Source organism: Anser anser (genome assembly GCF_964211835.1).
Source record: "Anser anser genome assembly, chromosome: 11".
NCBI classification, from domain to species: Eukaryota; Metazoa; Chordata; class Aves; order Anseriformes; family Anatidae; genus Anser; species Anser anser.
The window spans coordinates 21,422,559-21,448,892 of record NC_139732.1 but is presented as its reverse complement, the minus strand read 5'-3'; the positions used below and the strand labels follow the sequence as shown (position 1 = coordinate 21,448,892).

Here is a 26,334-nt window from a genome sequence, read left to right as displayed (position 1 = left end):
TTCTCCCAGTGACTTCAGTGAAATGCCCAGCCCAGAACAATGGCAGGATACACGACCCTAAACATTTCTGCAGTGCTTTGAAAGATGAAAAGCAGTGACTTTTCTACCTATGTCAGTGGAGGGGCAGAGAAACTTTTCATGATGTTTACAGCAGGCATTGCAGACATTATACATAAAAACATGGGAAATGGTGCACTTTTCTTGTAGAGAGATAATCTTTAATAGATGGCAATGAGGAAATAGAGGCATTCATACACAAGAGCCTACCTCACAGACGGGTACGTTTCCCTGACTAACATGGTCACAGTCACAGATGTTTCCTCCAGAGCCAGAACTGCTGCATGGGGCTGTTCCTTCTAAGGAACCGGAATGAGAGAAATCCCAGCGCATGCTTTTCCTCCCCCTCCTCAACCCTTGCTGCAGTTATAGAGAAAAATGCAGAGCCAGTGCTAGATTTTCAATGGAAGCATTTTCTTAAAAACGTTTGTTTCTCCCTTTGGAGCACTATAAGACGATTAAATTTAAAACAAAAAAAAAGACATGACTTCAAGCCAGTATTTAACCATCCCTTTCCCCAGATATTTTATTGGTCTCCAATGATAATGAGCTAAGTCCTCTGTCCTTAAAGACTGCTTTCCGGGAGGGAACCAGGGACAAATGTGAATGGAGGCACTGGAGGGCTGGATGGGGACCTGGCTGTGACACAGGAGCAGGCTTTGCTGTCTTCCCACCCTGATGTTGAGACTTTTTTTTTCCTTTTTCTCTCCATGGAAACAAACAATCTCTGATTCTTGTCACTCAGAGGAGACTACACAGCAAGATGGCTTGTTTACTCGCTGTTGTCTTTGGTGGATTGAAGCTGTGTGGCCTTGTCCTTGTTCCAGGAAATGCATGGACATAGCTGTCTGAAGGAAAACCCTCATGATTGTATAGTTTTCAGTGCTGAGTGGCATTTAGCCACCTCGTTTTTATTGTTAGCAGATCACAATGTTGCCTCACTGCTCTGTGCCACACACCACGCTGTGACTAATATCATTCAACAAAAGAAAATCCCCTCCAAAGTGACCATGTTCTCGAGCCTAATGGAGCTGGTGGAGGCTCCATTCATCCGATGCAGTTTTCTCTTTGCATCTCTCCCACAAGTGGGGACAGAAGATGAGCAGAGGGGGCAGAAGCACTCTGGGAAGCTCATACACACACGCTGTAACACCTAGGGTGGTCGCTGCCGGACTCTGCACCCTCTCAGCTGCCATGAAAGTTGAGCTGGGTTTGCTCACGCTGACCAGCCTCCGGAGCTGTTCAGCATCTTTCCCCATTGAACCCTTAAAAAGAGGGGCATGCAATAACAACATCCTAACTTGTTTGTGCCATGAAAGGAGCTGGAAAGAATGCATCGAACCACATGACAAGCGAGGACATCAGGCTGCACAGAGAATAGAAAGACCTCATTTTTAATTACTTCTGAACAAAGTTGGCTCAGTAAAGTATTTCCCATTGTACTGCTGAACTTTTCTTCTCATCACACAGCAGTGAAACACAGGCTCTTGTGCTGCTGCAAGTGAACCAAAATCAAGTCTGTGTTAGGGATCACTTCATTTCCTATTAAATGCAGACTGCACATCTATCACAGGCATTTCAGACCTCTTTTTTTCCTTCAGCACCCAGGCACTTCTTTCTCATTGTAAATGTTTTTATCATGAGAGTCGTAAAAAGCAAGGATATCCCACCATTCATACAGAAGGAGACTGGGGGTTAAGTGCTTAGAAGTACATTCTCTCCATTGTTCTGGGCATGAGCGGTCACCAAAAGGCAATTACAGAGAACAGGGTTGAAGCACTGAGGCTTCTACAGTCCTAGACTAGCGCTTCAGTCACAGCAATAAAGAGGGACTGTAGGGGCCAATATCCACCTGAGATTAGGCACAAACCTTATCCATGTATATATAGCCAAGTTCATCCTAGGTGCTAGCACCAGGGCCACAAGTACAACCAGCAGAAAATGAAGAGTTATTATTTTAGTAAAAGTTCGCATCTTTAAAGCTTGTTAATTCAGACTGTAAATTCTTCAGGGCACGGACTTTGTGGTTTGATTGTTGCTAAAATATCTTGCGTAGTCCTGATCTGGGCCAAAGTGAAACATAAGCAGGCTTCAGTTCCTCGAGTTTCATTATGAGATCAGAGTCTAAGGATTCACTAAAAAGCATTATATTTCAGTTTTGTGGATTCAGAGAAAAGTCAGAAGTGACTCATGTATAACTGATGTCTTCCTGACCGTGCAGAGAGCCTGAAACAATAGATCTAAGAGATGCAAACTGCCCCATTCACTTTTTCTTCAAAATCTGCTGTCTCCCCAAGTAGAATTTTGGTCAGCCTGCAAGAAAAAATCCACATCATACAGCTAGAGATGCCAGAAAACCGTGTAGGCGTGTGCCTTGGGCAGTCTTGCATTACTTAATTAAACAGCAATTTAGCATCTTGCATTGAAATGTCTCTTAGCTAAAGATGAGCAACTTCCCAAGCGGCAGTAAGGGCATCGTCCTTGTCACTGCTTCTCTTGCTGGCCAAGACAGAAATCACATTGACTTCAGCATGTGCAAGGTCAAACTCCTACTGAATGTGTTAATATACAGTGCATTTCAGACAGTATGAGCTATACAGTGGTGTATCTCACAGGTTAGCTTGTAGAACAGCTTTGCTGCAAGTCATTCTGCTTTTTTTTTTTTCTTTTCAAAATGTAAATACTTAAGTTCCTACAACATCACTTCTGGTTCTCACTGTGGGAATCCTATATCAATCCATAAACGCGCTAGGACTTGTTATGATTTTTCATCTCGAAAAGGGAGAGGTTACGTTCTTCAGTCATATTTGCCAACAGAAAACCCTGGTGAAAGTAAAGCACCCACCCTAAACCTGCAGGAGTATGGGGAAGCCACCCCTGATTTCTGATGACTACTGCTCTGCCTTCATATAACCTCTTACTACTAAACCCTCCGCAGAGGCTCTGAACCCTGGTGAGCCTTCTGTAGCTTCAGGTTCTATTTTCAGCAGCTGCCTGTACTAATTCGTTCCTGCATGATGTTGCTCTTGATGCAGAGATGACAAGTGAACTTGTACCCACACTAGTTGCTACTGATTTGCTGAAGCTGCTGATACAGATGGGTTTGCAGTGGGCTGCCAAACTCTGACCTGGAGCAGCTGCTACCTTGAATTAAAAACAAGCTTTAATGACTTTACATTGCCAAGGCCTAGAGGACCTTGCCATTTATTAACAACCTGGATCAAAAAGGACTACTTAAATTGGATATTATCACAGCATCAACATTATTCCAGTTCATTCAAAATGCTAATGAATTGTCCATTATCTTAAGCGTATAGTAATTATTTTTCTTTTCAGAGCCTAACTGCAGTTATGTATCTCTGTTTAGTTAATATCTTCCCAGCAGCGTGGTTTGGACTGTTAATTGCCTTTTGGGAAAAGTAACAGGTTATTAGGTATTGCTGTGAAATGTGACCTCACAAAGCATAAGACTGAAAAAAGTGACAGGCTGGAAGATAATTACATAGATTGGCTACACGGATATAGATCTAGCACAGCTCAGGCTATGGAACCACAAACGTAACTCCCCTGGCATAATGTAAGATTTTACTAGGAGAAGACAGAGAAAACCGGTATGAATGCCTCTTTTTCATTACCTTTGGAGGTCAGCTGACCTGGAACTATATGTTGTGGTTTCTGGCAATCAAAAAACAGAGATGACCAAGGTTAGCATAAAAAAATATATTAGGAATACCTTCAAGTATGTATTTACACATGAATACAAATAATTTATCACTTATAAATTTCTTTTGACTCATTCTGCCTCAGTGAAAGCAAAAAACCATTATTTTCCTCCCAAAAAACCCTATGAGATCAACAGCGGTTATTCTTATCTGCACTGAAACTTCAGAGATTAAAAACACAGAAATAAGGCAGAGGATGAAATTCCCACAAACCAGAGAAGGCTGGTTCAACCTGCAATATAACAGGGGAAGTTAGAGACGACTGAACTTTTCCCTGGCAGAATAATGCTTTTTAACTGCTGAGGTCACCTGGGCATCATCACCAATGCAAGCAGTATTGCGAGAGTCGAAAAAAAACATCACATGATCATGTTGCTTAACTCGCCATCATTTGGAAGGGGAAAGCAGTGATGTGTAATTATTTTTTGATTTTCTTTCCCCTGCTTTCTAAGCCAATGATGTAATGAGTATGTTTTAGTAGTAGCATAACCCCTGACTCCTATCCTTGAAGCACACAACTACCGAAACAAGATGCAGAGGCCCCTGAAGTGCTCATGTCTGAATTCATACTAAGTGACACTGAAAATAATTTTGAGCTGGAGGAAAAGAGAGCATTTAAGAGCACAGCCCTGCTTCTTCAGAAACCTCTCCTTTGCTGACCTTACAGAAAGTTGAAGCAATGCTTTCCTTGAGTCCCTCCTGGGCAGAGCTCATGATAACAGAATTTTTTATTTAATACTGTATGAAATGTCTGACCCTTGAGGCATAATAATGTACTTAAAATATACTTAACAGTACCCTCAGGCTAAAAAAAGTTTCCAACTTATATGTTAAAAAAAAAAATCCATTTGGATGCTTACTTTGACTATGTGCCCAGCATCAATGGCAAAACTGCTTCTGTTTAGAAAGGATGGTTCAGCCAAAATTCAGCTTGTTTTTCAGGAATGAAGAACTGAAGAAAAAATATAATAAAAGCCATACCACATAAATCATCATTCTCCTCTACACTGTAAGTGTTCATGTGTGTGTAAAAACTTACTTTAAGCTAGTAGTTGATAGCACTTCTGCAAACAAGATTTGTCAGTGCTGCTCCCTAATGCTCATCACTGTCTGCTGCTGTGGGTGCAGGAAGACCACACTGGTGGTGACAAAGACACAGTAAGAACAGGCTTTGCCGCTATCTCCAGCAACTTTTCAAAGAACTGGACTAATCATCAACAAGTTTTGACTGTGGTTTGTCTGCTTTTCATTTCCACTACAATGATTATCTATTAATGTAATTTCCCAGAGGCAATGGAATCACACCACATTATAAGAGACAAGACAATCAGGAAAATAATCTGTTTTATAATTATCTACATCCATCAAAAAGGCACCTGAAGTGTTTTGGGGAGGAGTAGGGGAGAGAAAGTTTCCTCTCCCAGACTGAAATAAAACATACAAAGTTTACAGAGGGCTGAAATAACAAAACAAACCTGAGAAGGGGGCTACCTTCTCTTCCACCTTATGTTAATAGTTATTACTAGAACATGGGGGCTGAGCCAGTGTTTTTACAGCAGTTCTTTAAGAGCACAAATAGGCCAAGGTCCCTTCCCCCATTTTTACGAAAAATATGCTGAAAACTCACATCAGGCAAACACCGTTTCTTAGTAAACATAGCTGTAACCTTTAAGACAGATTTTCTGCAGCTGGCTTTAAAGCTCACAAGCACGAATCTGCAGGTACAATCTGTAGATGACAGAACATAACCACCTCGCTCCATGTGGCTGCGCGCAGCTACCAAAGGGTAGGTTTTTGATCCAGGCCTAACAGATGTACACTCTGAAGAGCAAATCAAACCAGGGCCAATGAAAAACAAATGCACAGAACGTGGGTACTTTGTGGACAACCATTCAGAGAAAAGGCTCCTCTGTCATCCATCTTGACAAATGCACTTTGCACGTACAACTGCAGGAATGGGGCAGGCAAGTCAGCTGTGAGATGTATGCCTCATTTGTTTCAAAAGCTGGCTTTGCCTTTGTTGTTTAGCCTGCAGAAATCAGAGCCTATACTAATAACCTTGAAAACTTAGGTCAGCTTCTTGCAAAACAATAAAAACATGCCTTTTTTTTTCCCCCTCTATTCAAATTAATTTCTAACTATTGATTTCTACTTGCCCTTTGTTTCTCTGATTCTTGGCCAGCTCAACTCGCAAAGTATTACCCCCGAGGCTCAAGCCTTTCAAAGAGGATACAGCACTCTCTGCGGCTGCTTTATCCTTGTAATCGAGAAAAGCCCTGTGCTGCGCTCCCTGCCAATTCACTTTTAAAGGAGTTGCATGGAATTCCCTTAAAGCATATTTCAGCTCGCTCACTCTTACGCTGGGAGGTATGTTCCCCACATACACAGTAGTAATCGTGCCAGATCCCTCTAATCTGGGACTTAAAGAATCACTTTCAACATACTGTTGTCCCATTTGAGCCGAGCCCATTGCAGCCTGCGGTCTTGTATTTCCAGGCCTTGCCTTCTCATTTAACGCTGCTGACTTGTTGGCGTTTGCCAAGTCTGGATGTTCGTCTTGGAGGGTAACATCCTTGCCTGTCTGTTTCTCTTTGTATCGAAGACTCTTTAGGATGGGGATTTTTGCCAGCATCTCATAGCTGACCTAAAAAAGGAGGAAGACAGATACAATTATGAGATTTTTTTTTCCAGAAAAAGATGACCATCAGGACCCATTTGTACCATAAAAAGAGCGGAACTTTATTATATTGCTGCCATTCGAAGTGCCAGAGCATTCAAAATGCTACTAATTGTTGGCTGGATTCTGAAGATGCTCCCTAAATACACACTGCAGGACAAAAATAAACATTAGTTACTCTTTAAGCGAGCAGTACAATGTAGATCCAGCAGGAAAATCAAAACCAAACTCAGAGCTATGTGATTTTGACATTTATTTATCAGGGCGTTTTCAGATTTGCATTCTCATTGTTATCCCTTAATATTTGCTTTGACCGAGGGCCTGTGCTCCTGCTCTGGCAGAATCTTACATGCCTACAATTCATCAGACCATCAGGCACTTTCATTCTGCAGACCTCCTTGCTTTCTTTTCCCCCCAAAACAGGATATCCCGTAGGCTGGCTCATACAATGAGGAGGGACCATGGTGTTAGCTTGCAGCTGAGGAGCGTGCCTTGTAGCGAGGCTCCTCCGAGTGTGGGCCCAGCTGGAGGCACGTTCTCTGGTTGTGGCACATCACCACAGCCCCTCTCTTGCCATCTGACCTCACACACCACCCGCAGCTACTCATCAGATCCCACACCACTCTGCTGGGTTGGATCACAGAACGGAAGAGTGTCCAAACGCTTACTTCAAAACTGTGAACTCTCTGTCCCTCCATCCAGCCCCACTTCATAAGCAGCTTTTCTGGAAGGGCTCTTCCTCTCAACAGCTGAACCCTATCCATCTCAGGCATGAGATGCCCCAGGCTGCACTCAGTGACTGGCAGGAAACGCAGTGGTTCCCTAGCTAATGTGGTCTAGCTCTTGGCTTGCAGACTGCAGTTGGAAGCAGCAGTAATTCGTACTTGGCTGCTGGACAAGCAGAACATCCATCAACACAAGATCCAATTCTTAAATTTAGGGAGCAAAACAGAGCCTGGGGAAGTGATGCCTGAGCTAGCAGAGTCCCAAGCTAGTAGCCCACACAGTGCGAGCAAGCCACTCTCGCAGGGTGTTGTGCCCAAGAATATGAGCCACGACCTCGGCAGGCTGTCCTGGACCAGCACCAGCGTACCCAGGCCAGAATATGCCTGCAGGGCTCAGCTCAGAGCCCCTGAACTCCTGGTTCTACAATTCTGTCAGGGAGTTTCAATCTAACTGCACCACAAGAAGTCTAAAATTCACAGATCTCTAGGGAAAGGAACCCAACTCTGACGTGACTGGAGTAAAATTGAAGACAGGGTGGGGGCAATGTTAGGCTTAGGTAACAGGAAAGGCAGTTAGCAGGAGTTTCTTAAATGTTTCCAGGCAGGACTCCTCTTCTGAGGAGCAAACAAGTAAGCTTTACTTCAGGCTGAAATTAAATACATACATTTCCATACAGCCCAGCTCCGCCTTGTTAATATAATATCAAACAGCGGAACAGAGCTAACCATCGCGGGCAGAGGCAACCTCCATTCTGCCACACTGCAGACCCAGAGACAAGGTGTTTGGGATCAGGCCCTTTAAACAAGCAAACTTTACGGCTGAGAATAATTTCTGTACAAATCTGGCCTGATCTGGCAGCCAGTACAGAGAGGCAAGGACTTCCTCTGGGGCTCTGGGAGCCTCAGCACTCTGAAAGGTACATGCCATTTTCAGATTTTGAAGACTTATTGCTCTGTGGATTCCTGGACTGATTTGTTTTTCTCAGCCAGGAATTCAGACTGCTGGGTTTGACGGCAAACTCCCCTTCCCTGGGCAATACAACATCAAACCAATGGCTGAAGCCATCTTTGTTTTTACTGGCCAACAATTAGGAACATTTGTTGTCCTCTGTCAAATTTCTATGTGAAACGTAAGCTCTATGCTAATTAAACCAAACAGGAAAAACATTTTTCTATTCTCATGCAACTAATCACTCCTGGACCCAAAGAACAACCTTAACCTATTACCAAGTGTGTGCACAGTTCCTTTCACCCTGAAATTAAACTCAGCTCCTAAGGCAAAGACGGGGGGTTTTAGCTCGAAAGAGCAATGCTACCAAGAGCGAGCCCTCACCCACTTTGCAGATTAAGGGAATCGATGAGCAGGGCCACTCAGAGGATGGATCTGGAACTCCCTGTCTCTCAAGGACAAACTGAAGAGAAGACTTAGATAATCTGGGGTCAGCATACTTTCTAAAAGAGAGCTCAACTGGCCAGGCTGCAGCACTGCCTCTCTTCTCACTGGAGTGACCAGCAGTTTTTGGTATCTGCCTGGAGCTCCTGGTTCAGGGTCCCTGCAGCCTCAGGCAGATGTACATGCAATAGCATGTGTGTCTTCAGAAGGACTACGAACTAGTTCTCTGTAAGAGCTGAAGCTCTGATCATCAAAAAACACCACAAAGCAAGCCTATCGTTACCTGAAATGCAGCCCTGGGTAGGCATACCAGTAAGAAGCCTCTAAGCAACAAAGGCAGTTGATTTGGCACTTAGATTTGTTTGTAAAAAAAAAAAATAAATCTGGAAAAAAAATATATTAAACTAGTTCTGATACTGTCAACTGACATCCTTCTGCCACAGAGTGACAGAGAATTCACCTTTAAGAATATTTTCCCTGGGGTCTAGGAGAATCTTTCGTCTGGGCCAAAGCTTTCAAATCCTTCCCTATTTCTCACTCCTTTTACGTCAAAGAATGGTAGAAAAACTCAGTTTAGGAATCCAGAATATCATTTCACCACCTTTTTTGGGGTGCAGGGGGTGAGAGACAAAAGGGCAAAAGGGGCAGTGGGTGGCACAGGAGGAGAAAAAACTTGCTCTGCTCTGTTGCAAAATACCAAACAAAAGAACTCCTTTGTGGTAGTACAATGTGTTGCTAATTACGATCACGAAAAAAAGTTTCTTTTGTCTTGTGAGCTGGGGAGGATTGCAATGATTTATTTCCATGTGGAGAGATTCCAAAGATATTCCTCCTCTCTTTTAAACAAGCTGCACGTTTCTTGGTCCTGTGCCGGCTGGTCACTCCTCCCTAGCCTTGCTTAGCACTTAGAGCTAAGCCAGGACGCAAGGGACTTGGGCTCTGCCCCGCGTCTTGTTGATCCCGTTATGCAGACCTGGGCAACCTCAGTGGCGGAAGCTCCTTCCCTTGCTCCCCCTTTCCCTATAAAGTCAGAGCCAAGCCATTTATTGATGTTTGTAAACTTTGTATTGAGTGTTGGGATTTAGATGATTGGCTTTGGCAGCGAAGCCAGCTGAAGAAGTTTCCTATTATCCCTTGACCACCAATTCCCAGGCCGCTTCCACGCTTCAGCCTTCTGGGGTCGGACAACAGAAGTGCTTCTGGGGCTGTGCTATGAACTCAGTAACTGAAGTGATTCAGGTTAAAAATAACTCCACCAAAGGCAATTAATCATTTAACAATCCTGCCTACTCCCTGCCATGGCTGGGAGAGCCTTGGGGAAAGAGGACAGCAGGGTAGATGAATTCTTCTGGCACACAATTACCGGGCTATGGGAAAGAAGCTGAGAAGGGAAATGTGGCCCCTCTCTGACAGAAACCTGAAGAAAACAGACTCTGGGATGCTGCCTGCCAATAAAAATCTCCCAGCACTTAACCCTGAGCATCCACTCTTACGACACCTGGTTTGGTCCCAAAACAACGTAGTGGCAGATGGACTTCTGCAAAGTCTCTGCTGGAACGTCGGGGCTCTCCTCAGCCACTGTTATTCCAGAAGAGCGAACGTAGCCACTTTCAATATTTTGCTGGAGAAAATGAAAGATGTGTTTGTCCTCTGACAGAATGAGTAATGCTGACCCCTGATACAGTGCAGGCCAAGCCAAACACTGCTTTGATTTCCCTGGCAGCAAAGGCAGTGCAGTTCTGATGTAGGGCCCGTACGGGAAGGACAGTTATAGATTGGAGAGGATGCTAAGTCTGTTATTTAATTCTGCTTCTCATAGCTACCCATCTGGGCACACCAAATGATAGAGGAACACATGGCTCACGATGGATACAGGTGTTGCTGCCCTGCCCTGGAAGGCTGAGAGCAAGACCAAACGATCTTCAGTAGAGTAGATCCACCAACCCTTCCAAGTACCGAGGCTGGAAGGCCAAAGTGTTTGCAAGATTCATTTCCTGCCCACCGTGGGGGATGCCTGACCCGAGACTCCTCATAAAGGCCTCCAGAACAGAGCCCACTTCTCACGTTGTCTCCTTAATCAGTTGCTTGTTTCAAGGAGCGCTCTGCTCACAGGGGTTTAAAGCACAAAGCCAAGACAGCTAGGACGGGCCAGCACAGTCGAACGTTTTGTGCAAATGAATGATAAAATGTCCAAATATGTGCACGCAATCCGAGGGCATATTTCTGGGAGCTGGCAGCCCATGAAGTCTGCGAGTGTCCCTCAGGAGAAACTTATGCAACCCACATTTGGAATCCATCAGCAAAAACCGAGTCCGTGGACTCCGCAGCAAGGGTCAGATTTGCAAAGGTGTCGAGATGTTTAACCACGCGTGGAAGCCTGCCCTGCTCACGCTATCCCTCAAAACAAACCCACCCCAAAAACAAAACAAAAAGCCCTAGCTAAACCGACAATAATTTTTTTCTGATGGCAACAGCACGTCCCTGCTAAAGGTTTTGCCAGCTTGAGTGTGTGAATTTTTTGAGCTCTGAAACGGCATTATTTTACTTTCCAACCATTCTATCACAGACCCAAATCAAAAGCTGTTTGTTGTCAGTGTCTCTCTGCCACTGCATATTAAACTCTTTCAACATCAGACCCAGGGATTCTTCTAGTTCACTTCGTTTTGGGAAAAAAAAAATCCTACTTCTATAAAATTCTCAGCAAAAGAGTGAATAAAAAAAAAGAGAAGGAAATGCTTGCTAGAATCTAGTGATTTTTCTACCAACTATTCTCATTTCCCTCTTCATGCCCCCAAGTATTTTAATTGGTCTGTACAGTTTCAATTTAAAATAAGCACAGCACAAATAACTTCACAATTGCGACACGCATAATTGACAGCGTCGCAGATAAAGATCACAGCTACCCATACAAAATACTAAATGAGAAAGTAAGTTGGTTCATGAATTCAGAGTTCCCAGAAACAATGGGTCGGATTTTCGAGGCAGATGAAGCCAAATAACTCTCCACTGGTATCCAAATAAAGTTTTCCAGAGAGCTCAGCTCTTAGCGGCCCTTGCTGCCCTCCAAGAGCACTTACACATTTTTCAAACCCCTCAACTCCAGTGCAGAAAGCTTACCTGTATACATGCTCCAGTATTGCCTTTGTAATTCAGATGTGTTTCTAGAGTGCCTAGTACTTATTTTGATAATGCTTCCCTGGTACTAACACTGTAGCTCTTATATTTCCTTTGAAGTCTTTAAAAAAAAATCAGCATTTCTATGACAAAAATCACAGTATATAACTATTTGCACCTGTTCCCATACTTGACTCACTACTTCCTTCCTACACAGCATGTAAGGACCACAAACACTCCAAGACAACACAGTGCCTCTTTGAGCACAGAAACCTAGCCTGGAGATATGCATTTTGTTTACTCTGTAGGTACTCTTTTACCTCATTACGAGCTGAAAACAGAGGGTACCTATTAATGGCTATTTATCCTAACAGCTTTAGGAAAGCACATCCTTTACAACAATTCTTAGCAGTAATCCCATGTTTGCAAACACCTTTAATTCATTTTGTAAGTCATTGTCTTGGCTTGATCCAGTGAAGGATGAATTCTTTTTTGCAATGTATTTTACACATTGCCTACCTCAAAGCAGTTAAGCGACTTTCTGTTGACAAAACACCATATACAGAAGTGGGGTATTTATTTACTGACTACCTCTTGATTCGTTTAGTTTTGCTGAGAGGAATAGGAATGCAACAGCAAAGCCAGGATTTGAAGGAGAAAAGGATGTAGAGAAAAAGATGAGAAAATAATGTAGAAGCATCCAGATAAAGCTGATGGACAAACACTTAAATTGCCTCAATCAAATCCTACAATTTTAACAACCTGACAATTAACTAGACCTCCCACCTCCAAGACCCTCTGTGCAGGAGTAGATCACAGTTACCTCCACAGCCACAAACAACATATATACAAGTTTCACAGGGAACTGAGCAAGAATAATGCTAAATTCTTTCTTCGTACAGACAACGCTTTGCTGTTGTCCCAAAATAACAGAAACATAATCATCCCCACTGACTAGTGTTCTCCAATATTATCTAGTCAACACAAGCTCTGAAGAACAGCCAAAAGCTGTTTTATATGTTAAATTAACACTCAAACTCTTAAAGCTCGGTCGTGTAAAGAACTCTGTTCTCAGTGAAAGCTGTAAAAAATTCCATGAGAGCTGTATTTTTCAGACACCACCACTAACGCAGAGATTACTATAGGAAAAACTTTCATTATGACACACAAACTGGCTGAAGTCAATGTGGTGCAGGCTTTAGATAAAACTCTTACTAAGCATCTCCTCAAGCTTTAGAAACAAGGGGTTGCGACAAATACTTTGTAAGCTTTTGAGCAACATTCTGTAACACAAAGCTTGACTTTTTCTTTGCAAAGCAAAGAAATGCAAAAGAAACATTGAATTTGATAAATTGCTTGGGGACTGACTTGACTTTCTACCAATGGCAAAAGCCACACAAAAGATTCAAGGGCCCCTGCAAGAGACTGTGCCCCAGACCCTTAAATAATGTTGCCAGCAAAAGGAAGGAGACGGGAGGTGGGGGGGAAGCATTAGCAAGGCTGCTTACTGAGACTGGTCTGACAGTAAGAGAGACAGACTATAATCAAAAGTATGTTGGCAAGATGGATAGAGCACAACGAATAGGCCTTCAAAACAATTACATTCAATAATACCCTAAAAATTATAATTCAAAAATAATTCAATGGAAAAAATGCACTAGAACAGAGAAAGCTTTTATTTATTTAATTTTAACCTCAAATCCTCAACCACAGTCAGGGTAAATCACTCTCTCACCATAGGAATAAAAATAGTACTGGCTAGAATTGTTTGTTGTAGATACATTACCTTAACAAACGCAACTTTTTACTTTGTTAACCACTTGCCAAACAACTGATTTCCCTGAAAGTATTCACCAGTATTTCTCCAGAGCTTTCTGCAAAGAAAGGGTACGCTATGCCTCATTTTAGCATTTATCCTGCTACCCAGGGTCTTCTCCCTAACAAGATGACTTCTGGAATGAAAATCTAATGACAAAGAAAACGTTTTCACAGAATGCAATTCCAGTAGAATAATTTCCTAAATGCTTTTCCAAAACCATTTTTGAAACCACTGAAGTTTCTGACAATCTCCAGAAAAAAAAAAACAACAACTCCAAACCCATAATACAATCGTTGTCAATAAATAATGATACATGATTTAAAGCAGTATCAAGTCACTGTTCCTGCACCTGATAATGAGCTCCAGTTACAAATTCATCTGTCCTCTGGAAGCCAACCCCATACATTCGCTATGTAAACAGCAATGTACCAGCCACTAAGTCACGCTTTTCTTTTAGAACTGGAGCAGCATGTATTCCACCCATTCCACACAGTCTAATGCCATAAAGTTGTCTCCAAAGTACTGCCTTCATAAATAGAAGGCAGGCAGTTTTATTAAGCACTCAAGAATTAGATATAAAACAAGATGGAGAAGTCCCTCATCTTACATAAGCTGTTATACTGCAAACAACTACAAGAAATGATGTCTTTCTTAAAACTCCATGAATAATGTTTTTGGCAACTCTCACCCTATAATTCATTGGATACCATAAAATCAGCTTCAGTAATATACTTTGTCACTATCACCATCTACAAACCACTGAACATTTATGCTGTATTTTTGTTTCATCTAACAAACACATTTGCTCCTTTTCCAATTATTTCCAAAGTAACCAATGTGTTTATATGTAATTTTCCCTACGGGAGTAAAAATGGGGAACTTATCAGCAGAATATTGGTACCAGAAAACCATTGTTAACAGAGGTAACTTGCCTTATGCCATATTATTCCCTGTGGTTTTGGTCGTTTGCAATTAGTCTTGATGGTTCTCGTTGGTGTGAGTATATAATCAACGGTTAAATCATGATCATCAAGAAGCTCTTCTGCTATGTCAAGCACCTACAAGAAGCAAGAGATTTGTTAAAAACAAATTCATTAAAATTGTGCATAATTCCTGATGTCTTGTAACATATGCAAATCTATCAGTGACCCTGGAAACAAAGTAAAGGTGCTACCCCAAAATCATTCCAAGCTGCCACTTCAGAGCAGGTATTTTATCTTACCTGGCAGTCATGCACAATAGTAACTACAGGTGTCTCCTCCTTCACTGCTCCCATTGACACCATCATTGCGTATTCCATGTCTGCATAACCTTCACCTTTTCCAATCCTCCAGCCTAAAACACACAAAAGCAAAAGGTGATAGTAGACACAAACAGCACAGTGGAAAGAATGGTAACTGTCAAAAGCATGAAATTAAACTAAGCACTCTGCAACAGATAAACCAAGCACAGAGTTATAACCTGGCAAGAATTCAGATCAACGTCTTTCACAGAACGCAACCTTACTTTGAATTAAAACTGAAATTAAAATTAAATGTTAGTTTCAACAAACACTTGGAAGATGCCAGGATCCTCCCACTGAGAATAAACCAAACCCGATCCAATTTGGTTAACACAGCAACCTATTTACCCACTGTAATTAGAACCACCTACTCACATCAAGCACAGTTTAACTTCATGTAAGTAAAGAGGAATCTGGGTCACATACAAAGAGCATTTTATTTTTAGGCAATGGGTGAAGTCAACATATTTTTTCACCACCAGCGGTTCTTCAAAAGACTAGAATATGCAAAATCTGATCCCCAGATAGGTACTGAATCAGCAGCTGCAACACCCATTCTTTTATACAGCCTGTTAGAGCAGTGCAGGTCTCTGAACACGTGGGTCTCCCTGCTTCCTTTAAAAGAAAAAAGAAAAGCTTGCCTGAGTAGTTCTACTGAAGGCCAGAACAGTGGCCTGCATGCTCTAAACCACACTGCTGCCTGCCCATCAATGCCACCGGGACTTGTTGTAAACCAGGCATTGAATCTTCCTGCTTGGACTAGGATCAGTGATTTGACACACAGAAAAGACAAATCTTAAGGCCACAATTAAGCTCCAAGGAGATTTTCAGGTCTGTCAAAGTGACGATGTAACATTGAGAATCACAACCGTAACACCCTCCGCCTGGAAAGCTTACAAGGTTTTATCTTACCTTTTTCAGAGACAGCCACTGATCCTACAACAACCAAGTCCACTCGTACTTTCCCATCAAGACCTACAGGCACACTGTATTCTTTTATACCCTGCAAGAAAAACATAGCTTTAGGTTCACACAGTGCAGAGTCTTCCAACCAGTGAGGCTGAAGTCCAGAGTATTTTGATAAATCCAAGTGACTCCCCGTGTTTCTAAGTGTTTCTTCCATGTATAGCCAAGTTGTAAATGTCTGGAAAGGGATTCCCTCTAGGGAATCCTAGAATACATTTTCTACTACAGTGACAAGGATTCTGGCACACTTCAGGGAGAGCTAAGGGAGGTGGGCCATTTTCTAAACAAGGTTGCTTTTTTAGGGTCAAAACCTTGTATTTGAAACCCTTAATTCCGCATCTATTTCTGAAAATGAGGGCAAATGAAACTTACCCTCCTACTCCTACCAAGTGAAAGTCATAAGATATAGATTCACATTCATGAGCAACGCCAGAGCACTACAAATTCTTAAATTAGCTCTCACATACAAATCACAAGGTTAATTTAGACAGACAGCTACAGCCTGAAGATGTTAAACTGTACCCAAAATGCACAACAAGGTGCAGATGCTGGATTACTCTCCTTTTCATACTGTACACGGCACTGCCAGCATCTCCAGACCCAAATCTTTAAAAGCACATTCCCAAGCTGCCTACATGTTCCCTGAGACTGCACTCCTCAACACTTTGCTGTGTGACCATTATTCAGGATGTGCCACTGCCAAGCTATCTTTACCCAAACTTCCTAACTACAACACTGATGAAGAAAACCACATTATTCCTGACAAGTCAGAAGAAAAGCTTTACATAGCCCTGGCAACCTTTCTTAATTTCTCTTGCCCCCTCGCCCCCTTCAGGCTCCTCTCTAAAGGACACATCCTAATAAAATTCTGTCCAGAGCTGCAGAAATTAAAAACAGAACTTTATTTTAGCTTTCAAACATCAGATGTTTAGAACTTAAAGATACCTTGGTATTCATTCACTCTTAATACACATATACAGCATAACAAATCTTTTTCACACCAATTCAACCCCGTGCTAAGTTAATCCTCACAATAAAAAATAAAACAAAACATTTTCAGGGTGAAGCATAAAACCAAAAAGATTGGTAATTTTTGTATGACTTTAAGTAATAAGGCTCACTATGCACTTCACAGCAGTGTGCCACAATCAGTTTGCACAGTGCTCTGTCGATATAAACTAATAGCATTTATTCATTAGTAAGCCTATTTGGGGAAGAAACAGACGTGATGGTAAAATCCTAGATCAGACACGAGGCCTGAAGCAGGTCAAAAGAAAGGTCCCTTTCAAAAAAGTGCTCTTCAACCCTGAAAAACTTAATGACCTTAATAGAACTTCCAACAAAGAAAGTTGCTACTAATTACCATCCACTTACAATCCTCAGTTGTATACTAGGTTACTCTAGAACTTTATTGCGTTTAGCAGGAGATAAAGAAGGGAACAAAACTATATAGCAGAACTATTCATTTTATACAAGTTAAATTATCACATCAAATAATGATGTATGTAAACCAAGACAGGTTTCTCTGCCAAGTGACTTTAGCTATACAGTATGACATTTTAACACCAGAGGGCAGCAACGCACCACGTTTCAAAGTAAACCACTACATATACATTATTTTTATACTGCCAGTTGAGGCAAATGACAGAATTTATGTTTCTTTAAACTTAAGACTGTAGAAGAACCAATCTTTTCTATTGAGTAACTCCAAATATTTTATTGGCCAGATCAGGCAAAAACTGTACACACTGAAATACTCCTTATGGGGTTTACCAACTCAAAACTGCAAAAATAATACAGGAATAATATTTATTAGAAGCTTAAAGATCCAAACCACCTATGAAAGTTGTTCATAATGTTCCAGAAAGCATTCACAAAATATACCATTCTATTAATAAATTAAATAGACATGAAAAAAATAAATTGCATCATGACTTCAGCGCTGCCAAAAGAGTATTCCTGGTGGATGTGTACACAAAACCAGGAGTGACACACTAACAGAACAAGCTGTCACGTAGCATCTGGTATTCCAACTTTAAGTTAGACTGTCATAACACAACTCTCCTCCACATGTTAATTCAGACTTTGCCCGTTTTGTGTCCCTACTTGAGAAGTAGCACATATCCGCAGGATCTCCTTGGTGGCACCTGAGGGTGGCACAATCCTATTGAACAGGCCACTTCTCAGCCGCGGGGTGGGAACCAACAAAGTCTTCCTTGCCTGTGAAACAAAAGGAGTCACCACATTAAAATGAGGCGGGCTCGTTTTACACAGAAGAAACATTTTTACTGTCCCATAGATCTCCATATGGCCAACCATCTTATTTGCTATGCGTCGTTAGCATCGGTGACTGTGTAGTGGTTGTAGAGGAATCCTCTCCACTACGGTACAGCTTCAGACAAGGAACTATTTAAAAAATACAGGGCAAAACATGCCTGTTGGTCTAAAGTATGCATGCACAAATAAGGTACTCATGATAATAAGCGAACAAACATTTATGGGTCTGACATACACCCTGTGATAAATTTATGGCAATCTGAGGCAAGGCCACCTGACGTGTTTCTGGGAATTAGACCACAAAACCATGGAAACAGCTGTTGTTCCACAGAAGTGTACTACTTTACCAGAACTCTATGTGAACCTCTGTAGTTTGCCCAAAAGGCAATGATACGCTGACATGAGCAGCCCTGGGAAGCTCAGGACTGGTAAAACTCCTGCAGGAAAAATAGCAGGAGTTGGCCACAAGGTGCTGCCAAGCACCGCACCATTGTCCCACTCTCCTCCTCCTCCTCAGGGCTGCAAGGCACTCAGTTACCTGCAGCGCGGCTAGCCGAACGCCTTCCAGAGGTTTATCAGGATCCACTTTGATCACACTTGCTCTGCTGAACGCATCGAGCTCTTTAATAGAGCAGCAAGCCTGGTGGGACCCCTGTGTGAAGAAAGGAATCAGGAGAGAAGGGAATGCATTCACTTACTTCTAGTGTTAGAAAGCGAGCATTCTTCTGGGGAACATCGGGATTTATTTTTACAGTATTGGCGGCTTTGAACTCCTGTAAAGCCAGAAGCCTTGTCGCAGCATGAGAGGCACCCTGTTTTCATAAAATAACCATGCATCACCAAGGAGTTCAAAGCAGAGAGGAGAAATTTTTACTCTTTCATCCTGTAGAGACGCTAACTTCCCATGATTTTAAACAAGAGGGACACACTGCTAATTTTGTGACCTTCTCTATGGGAAGGAAACACATACCAACAGTGGCTGAAGGCTCGACTAACATCTTGCAGGCCACAGAAAAAAAGGGGACCTGGGTACACTCACTTTGCCTAAGTTGACTCCATTCACTCCTGACTCAAAGTTGGAGGGCAATTTCCCTTTTTAGACAATGAACACAAACAGGTTCCTTTAAACAAAGGTCACAGAGGCTGGTTTTGGATGAACCACTTTCGGGACAAGTCTCTCTTTGCAAAGCCTATATGGAGCTCAAGAAATTAAGTTCTTAGAGTGAGGTGCGAAAACCTGGTGAAACACAAACAAAATGCAGCGCACACCTGCCACGGCCTATCTGTGGGAGATCACAGAACGGCTCGGGTGGGAAGGGACCTCAAAGATCATCCAGTTCCCACCCCCTGCCATGGGCGGGGACACCACCCACTGGATCAGGCTGGCCAAGGCCCCATCCAGCCTGGCCTTGGGCACCTCCAGGGATGGGGCAGCCACATCCTCTGGGCAGCCTGTGCCAGCGCCTCACCACCCTTACAGCGCAGAACTTCCTCCTAATGCCTGGTCTGAATCTCTTCTCTTTTAGTTTAAGACCATTCCCCCTCACCCTATCACTACCTGCCCAAGCAGAGCCCCCTTCCATCCTTTTCTTTATCCCTTTTAGCATTGAAAGGCTGCAGCGAGGTCTTCCCGGATGCTTCCCTTCTGCAAGCTGCACACCCCCGGCCTTTCCTCACAGGGGCACACCCCAGGCACGGCAGAGCTTTGCATTTGCTGACCCGCAGCGCACCGGAGGTGCACGGGGTGACGATCTCAGCTCTCTGCCGCCACCGCCACCACGATCACCACCTCCATCGCCTCCTCCTCCACCACCACCACCACTTCCACCACCACCTCAACCGCCAGCTCCACCTCCGCCGCCTCCATCCTTGCCTTCACTACCATCACCACTGCCTCCATCGCTCCCACCACCACGCCCAGGACCTCCTCCTCCTCCTCCTCCACCACCCCCACCTCCATCACCATCACCCCCAGAACCTCCACCACCACCCCCACCTCCTCACCCTCCCCCCCGTACCTTGAAGTTGGGGATGCGGCCGTGCACGGGCCGGGGTCTCTCCGCCAGGCCGCTGCTCTCCAGGTAGCCCCACACCAGCTCCCGGACACCGCCCTTAGATGTCCCTGAGGGAACGGGGGGCAGCGCTCAGCTACAGCCCCCGCCCCCCCCCCCAAATCCCCTCAGCCCAACGGTCGCCCCCCAACGGTCACCCTCGCGCCCCCCCCGGCCGTGACGTAACGCCCCGCGTGACGTCACGCCCCCCACCGTGACGTCGCGCCCCGCCCCCGCCCCTCACCCGCGCGCGGCCCCGCGCCCCCCTGCATGGCGGCGAGAGCCGCCCAGGGGTGGGGCTTCCGGCCCCGGCTTGGCTCCGCCCACAGCTCCGGGAGGCTACGGTGGGGCGGAGGGGACAAAAAGGTTCGAGGGCGAAGGGGAAATGGGGGGGGGGTAGGAATAGGAATAGGAATAGGAATAGGAATAGGAATAGGAATAGGAATAGGAATAGGAATAGGAATAGGAATAGGAATAGGAATAGGAATAGGAATAGGAATAGGAATAGGAATAGGAATAGGAATAGGAATAGGAATAGGAATAGGAATAGGAATAGGAATAGGAATAGGAATAGGAATAGGAATAGGAATAGGAATAGGAATAGGAATAGGAATGAACGCCCCAAAGAGAAGCCCCCTCTCCCGCCATAGCCCCTTCTGCAGTGCCACACGCTGTGAGGAAAACCCCAAGCCCAACCCATGGGCCTTTCCCTGAGTCATGCCCCAAAATCCCGGCCATGTCCCCGTGCTTTGCCAGCCCCCGAGGGGCCGCGTCTTGACTTAAGGTTCAGAGCAGAAATCAGGGAGAGCTTATGTACAGAAACAGGGCGCAGCACAGCCCCCCAGGATCCCATAGCCTTCCTTTCAGTCATATGTTTTACCTGGAAAAAAGCACACTTCTCATAAAACAAACTCCCAAATCAACTATTTCATCAGTTATTTTTCCATTTAAAGTCATCCAGTCATACATAAAGCACTACCCAGCCTTTACGCGCGATTCCAGGTCCGCCAGCATCTGCGAAGCACGCTTCTCACCCACATATAATGGGATGGCAAACGATTTATTTGCCCGATTTATTATTTATGGGACGGATGCATTCCCCAAGCACCCCGAGAAAAGCAGAGCGGGACAGGAGGGCCGTGGGAGCGACGAGCCATGGCTTTGTCTTAAAGCCTCTCAGGGAAGAATGGGACATGGCTTTGGGGTTCGGTTTCTGATCTGCTTGGCTCGGGTGCTGCCGATACACGTCCACGGCCGGAGCTGACTCTTGCTCTGCCAGCCCAAAAAGCAGAACAAATTAGGATGCTCTTCTCTGAATAGTTGCAGATGTTTCGCTGGGCAGATGCAAGCGCATTTTCTTTCTGGGGCTGCTGTCGGTTGCCGAGCTGTTTTTTTCACAGCGCAAAGCGAAGGCCATGGCTCCACTGGGCCCGGGAGTCTTTCCCCCTCCAACAATTTGTTTTTCAAGCTCAAACCGATACCGTGGACTTGGGCTAAACGCTGTGGTGAGCCTGGGGCTTCACCTTCCCACCGAAACCCCTCGTCAGCATTTGGAGAAAGAACTCGGAGCCCTGGTTCCGCAATGGGGTGCGCTTAGGAAGAGCCTTTTCACTACCTCCGAGTGCTGCTGGAGCCAGTGGGAATCCGTCCAGGCATAATAGACCACCCATGTGGAGCTGGGCCTAAATGTTTGAAGCTCATTCCTCCACTTCCTACTCACGGAAAACTCCCAGCGACTTTGATATCTCAGCGGGGAGTTCGGGATTGGGCCTTTGGTGAGCAATTTACGGCCTCTCTGTAAGTCAGCCTCATGATTTGCGCTGCCGGCAGAGGAAATGGAAGCGTCGTCCTCCTTCCCGAGAGGGTGCAGGGACCTCACGTGGGCTCACCGTGCTGGGACACCGGGTGGCATTTAGCTCTCCTCGTGTCCGTCGGGGCTGCAAGAGCCAGCGCTCTCCGTCTGTCCGCTGTCACCCCAAAATCATCGTGCTGCAGCTCCCGGGATGGATGCGGCTCTGACACACTCTTCCTCCTCTCCTCTGGGAAAGGGGAAGCGAGTGAGAGCAACTGCATTGTGACAATTAATGCAATAGCAATCAGGGGGGCTCAGGTCCTTCCCACAGCTCCCTCCAACCTCCCTGCAGGCCATTCAGTCCCACACGTGGATTTGGCTTCCCAAAAAGAGGGGCCCGAGCTGGCTCTGCAGCGATCAGGATACTTTGCCCTAGGAGTCTGCTGCTGGGTGACGTTTTTTTTCGACCGGTTCAATTCACCGCTTTGATTCCACGGCTCTGAAATCCTGTGTGCACCAAATTGATTTTCCATGGCATCTTTTTTTTTTCATGCAGCCATTCCCATTAGCTCTCACAGCCTCACGTGGCTCGCACAGATGTCACTGGGAAGTCCCTTTGTAGCAGGAAGCGTACAGGGCCACCAACACCCCGTGTAAGTGGAGTTAGTCCACTCGAGGTGACTGCATCACTTCTAGATTTCATTTTACAAAACCAAATATAATAGTCTGGTCTTTTATTTTTGACCTCTAGAAAGAAGTCAAAAATTTTTGACTTCTAGAAAGAGGTCAAAAAAGGATCCAAGCATTTCATACGGAAGACAAACTGGAGCTCTCATAGTTTATGAAAACCCTATAAGAGGGAGTGCCTGCCTCACGCAGGCTGGGATTACAGACCCCGGGGTGCACTGCGGACAATGCAGAAAGAAACTCCTTGTGCTGCAGCAGTCCTTGCCCTGGAGTACAGACCGAACGTGTAAGGGCAGCCACAGAAAGCGGACAGGATGTACCCAAAGATGAATGCTAATCTACGTATGTTCATTTTCAATATTGAAATTAAAAATCAGCTGCAAGTTTTTAAGTCAAGCTGTTTTGATGATAAATTCATCCTTGCGGTGCATTAACTGGGGTACTCGCAATTAGTATTTCTGACCACTGTGAAATGGATTTCCATGTGTGAATAAACAGCCTGTGACCGAATCATTGTGCTTACTAAATAACCCCACAAAGGAGGGATGTTAGGGCCCGGACCAACCTGCCTGAGCCCAGCAACCTCACCTGCTGCTGCAAACAGCCGTGGGGTTTGTGCCCTGGTGCCCTTCCTGGGGTCGGTCCCCAGAACAGAGGTGACACTGGGGTGTGAGTGTACAGCCAGGAGGATCAGTGGGGCTTTGCCGGCGTGATGCCACTGTTTGCATTGCCAAGGCAAAGCTTTCTTTTTCTTTTTTTCTTTTCCTTTTCCTTTTCCTTTTTCTTTTCCTTTTCCTTTTCCTTTTCCTTTTCCTTTTCCTTTTCCTTTTCCTTTTCCTTTTCCTTTTTCCTTTTTCTCCTTTTCCTTTTTCTTCTTTTCCTTTTCCTTTTTCCTTTTTCCTTTTTCTTCTTTTCCTTTTTCTTCTTTTCCTTTTCCTTTTCCTTTCTCTTTCTTTCTTTCCCTTTCCTTGTCTCTCTTTCTTTCTCTCTTTCATTTTCTCTCTTTCTCTCTCTCTTTCTTCCTTTCCTTCTTTCCTTCTTTTTCCACTTTCTTTCTGTTCCCTTTCCTTCCTCCCTTTCTCATCTTTCTCTCTCCCCTCTGCCACTGTCCCGCATCTGCCCGTTGTTCCTTCTCCATTCCCTTTCCCTCTCACCCTCCCTTCCTCTTTCTCTCTCCCCCTCTCCCCCTGGCTCCCTCACCCCTCTGCCTCTCCTTTCCCCTTTCTCCTTTCTTCTCCCTCTCCTTCCTCCCCATCCCTCACCCTCCGGCTCCTCTCCCGGAGCACGGCTCCGGCTCCCACGGGCAGCCGGTGCCGGTGCGGTGCCGGACGGGCGGCGCAGAGCCCCCGGTGCCCCCTGGGGGGCAGCACACGCCGCGCAGTGCTCCCGCCGGGCAGGTGAGCGCCCGCCGGCACCGGCAGCGCCGAGCACCGGCACCGGGCAGCGCCAGCACCGGGCGCCGGGGCCGGGCCGGGGGGAGCCGGGCTGGGAAAATTCCCCGACGGGCGGCACCGTCGGGGCTGAGGCACTCGGTTCCGGGACAAAAAGGCAAAGAAAAGAATTGGAAGGCAAAACCGGGGGGGGCTTAACTCGGGCAAACGGCGCTGCCGGAGCCCCGGAGGGGGGCGAGAAGAAAAAAGGGCCATGCCCGGGGGGCGAGTGCTTGCCCCTGCCTGTTGCCTGCAGGGATTCCTCTCTGCTCTCCCCTCTTTCGGAAGCATTTTGTTTCATACCGCTGATTTTTCTTTTTCTTTTTCTTTTTTATTATTTTTTTTTCTTCCTCCCCGCGGTTGAAGTTCGGGCTTTTGTGAGCTTGTTGTCAGTCTCTCTAAAGTTCCCAGCTGCAGCGAGCAAAGCCCCGCGGCCGCTCCTCGGTTTTCTGTAGCAATTCATCTCGGTAAAGTTTTCAGCTGAGGAGAGGTAAGATTCAACCCAGGTTATTTCTCGAGAGCGGAGCAGGCTTCTAGGAAGGGACAGCTCTAGGACGCCGCAGGACGGGGTTGCTTTGGTCAAGCTTTTGCAGTTAAAAATTGCTGGCTTTTAAAAAGTGGCATCGTTTAAAAAATCCCGTGCGCTTATATACGCTTAGAAAAAGCCCCAGTTTTTTTATGAGAAATATGATTTCTTTGAAAACCGAAGATGAAAATATGAAGTCGTTCGCAAATTATTCCAGAAAAAAAAAAAGTTGTCTCGATAGTCGTAGATTAACAGAAAAATATGAGCAGGTCTTGCAGAATTTAGTATTTATTTTCCCCAAAAAAATCTCCTGCACGTTTGCACAGTTGGCGAAACCCTCCGGCTAAATTTCCGTTTATTTCCATCAAAATCGAATAACAATTTCGAAGCGTCCGACGAAAACTTCCCGAACGCTTTTCCATCGCGGATCATTTTTGGCGGTACCTCCTTGCAGGGGAGCTGCCCCTGATTTTTTTTTTTCGGCAATCGCATAAAATCGTTTCCTTTCTTACGAAGAAAATCGTCGGCAATCGCCGGCCCCGCCGCGTTCCCACGGCCGCAGCCGGCCGCGGTCTCCCCCCGTCCGCGGTGGCTGGAAGCGGGGAAGGGACATTTCAGCCAGCAAAATCCCTCTCTGGCTTTGGGAAAAAAATAAAAAATCTATTTTTTAAAGCCTCATGGTGCCCCACAGATCGCAAGGAGGGAAAGGCGGAATTACAGGGTGAGAAAGCAAAAAAAAATCCCAGCTCAGAAATCAGCTCAGGAGCAGCCGGGCTGCGGGAGGCAGCGGGGAGAAGCCCCGCCGAGGTGACAGCGAATTCACTCCGGTCTCATCTGCTCCCTCCGGGCTCGAATCGATTTTGCAGTGACTGTTTTCTTGGCCCAGGAGGGAGGGGGGAACTGGCCCTTTCCCACCTTCATGTCTCCGCCGGGCAGCCCGGGGCACCTCGCGGCAGCAACCCCAAGCACCCGAGTTTACACTTGGCCACCATGCGTCCCTAATTGTCCCGCTCTGATTGCCTCTAATGAATTCATTAGAGAGAGGCAGAGGGGCGGATTTCACATGCACGAGAAAATCCGCCTCAACGGCCGGAACGAAAAAAGCCACCTAAGAGCACTGGAAAAACTAAAACCCCCCCTCAAAGTGCCCCGGAGAGGCCAAGGAACCTCTGAGCCCCCAAGGACGGGGCCCGGGGGGCGTCGGGCCGGGAGCGGGGGGCAAAGACGGGACAAAGCGGGGGCAAAGCGGGGACCGGGTCCTTTCTCCACCGCCACCGGGGAGGGAACCGGCGGCCTTCGGCGGATCGAAGCGGGGAGCCGCGGGGCTATTTCACCGCGAACAAATTTATCGAGGCAGGGGCAGAGCCGACCGGCACGGAGCACAACGAGCTGGGATCCCCAACCGCGGTCCTGGGGAGCCAATGGGCTGAAAATGGGCTTAAAAGTTAAAAAAAAAAAGGGCTGGTGGAGTGCGGGCGGAGGGCGAGCAGGGAGCAAAGCGGGGACCCTTTTAATGAAATAATAATAAATGGTAGTAATAGCGGTAATAAAAGATTAAGACATAAAATATTTTAATAGGAATGATGTATTTTAATAAGAATGAAGTATTTAATAATGAAGTATTTTAACAAGAATAAAGATATTTTAATAAGAAATAATTAAAAAAAAAAGTGGGGAAAAACTCTATCTATAGGGTTGGATATATAGATTAAAGCACGGCGAGGGTGGCCGCGCGCGTGGGTGCGCGCGCCCGCGCGCCATGCCCGGCGCGCCACCGCATCCCGGGGCCTCCCTCCCATTGGCTGCGGCGGCGGCG

The 26,334-nt window shown here is 45.5% G+C and overlaps 1 protein-coding gene across 13 annotated transcripts; it reads right to left on the bottom strand.

Annotated features, from left to right (window-relative positions):
* Nucleotides 1-869: 869 nt before the first annotated feature.
* Nucleotides 870-20,442, bottom strand: MTHFSD (methenyltetrahydrofolate synthetase domain containing). 13 transcript variants are annotated; one of them, XR_014588981.1, is made up of 11 exons: nt 20,328-20,442; nt 20,051-20,154; nt 18,571-18,684; nt 17,862-17,975; nt 15,702-15,792; nt 14,730-14,842; nt 14,440-14,565; nt 6,224-6,423; nt 4,640-4,731; nt 3,693-3,732; nt 870-3,201 (listed from the first exon to the last, which is right to left on the bottom strand). XR_014588981.1 is itself a non-coding variant. In XM_083851574.1 (10 exons), exons 1-9 carry the CDS (start codon nt 20,353-20,355, stop codon nt 3,717-3,719), a joined length of 906 nt encoding a protein of 301 aa, XP_083707700.1. In that variant the 5' UTR covers nt 20,356-20,442; the 3' UTR covers nt 870-3,201; nt 3,693-3,716. The 13 variants fall into 13 exon arrangements, 8 of the variants coding, with proteins under 8 accessions (XP_083707700.1, XP_083707702.1, XP_083707703.1 ...); XR_014588982.1 differs by having other exon boundaries at nt 870-2,556; XR_014588983.1 differs by having other exon boundaries at nt 870-2,370.
* Between the last annotated feature and the right edge of the window lie 5,892 nt (nt 20,443-26,334).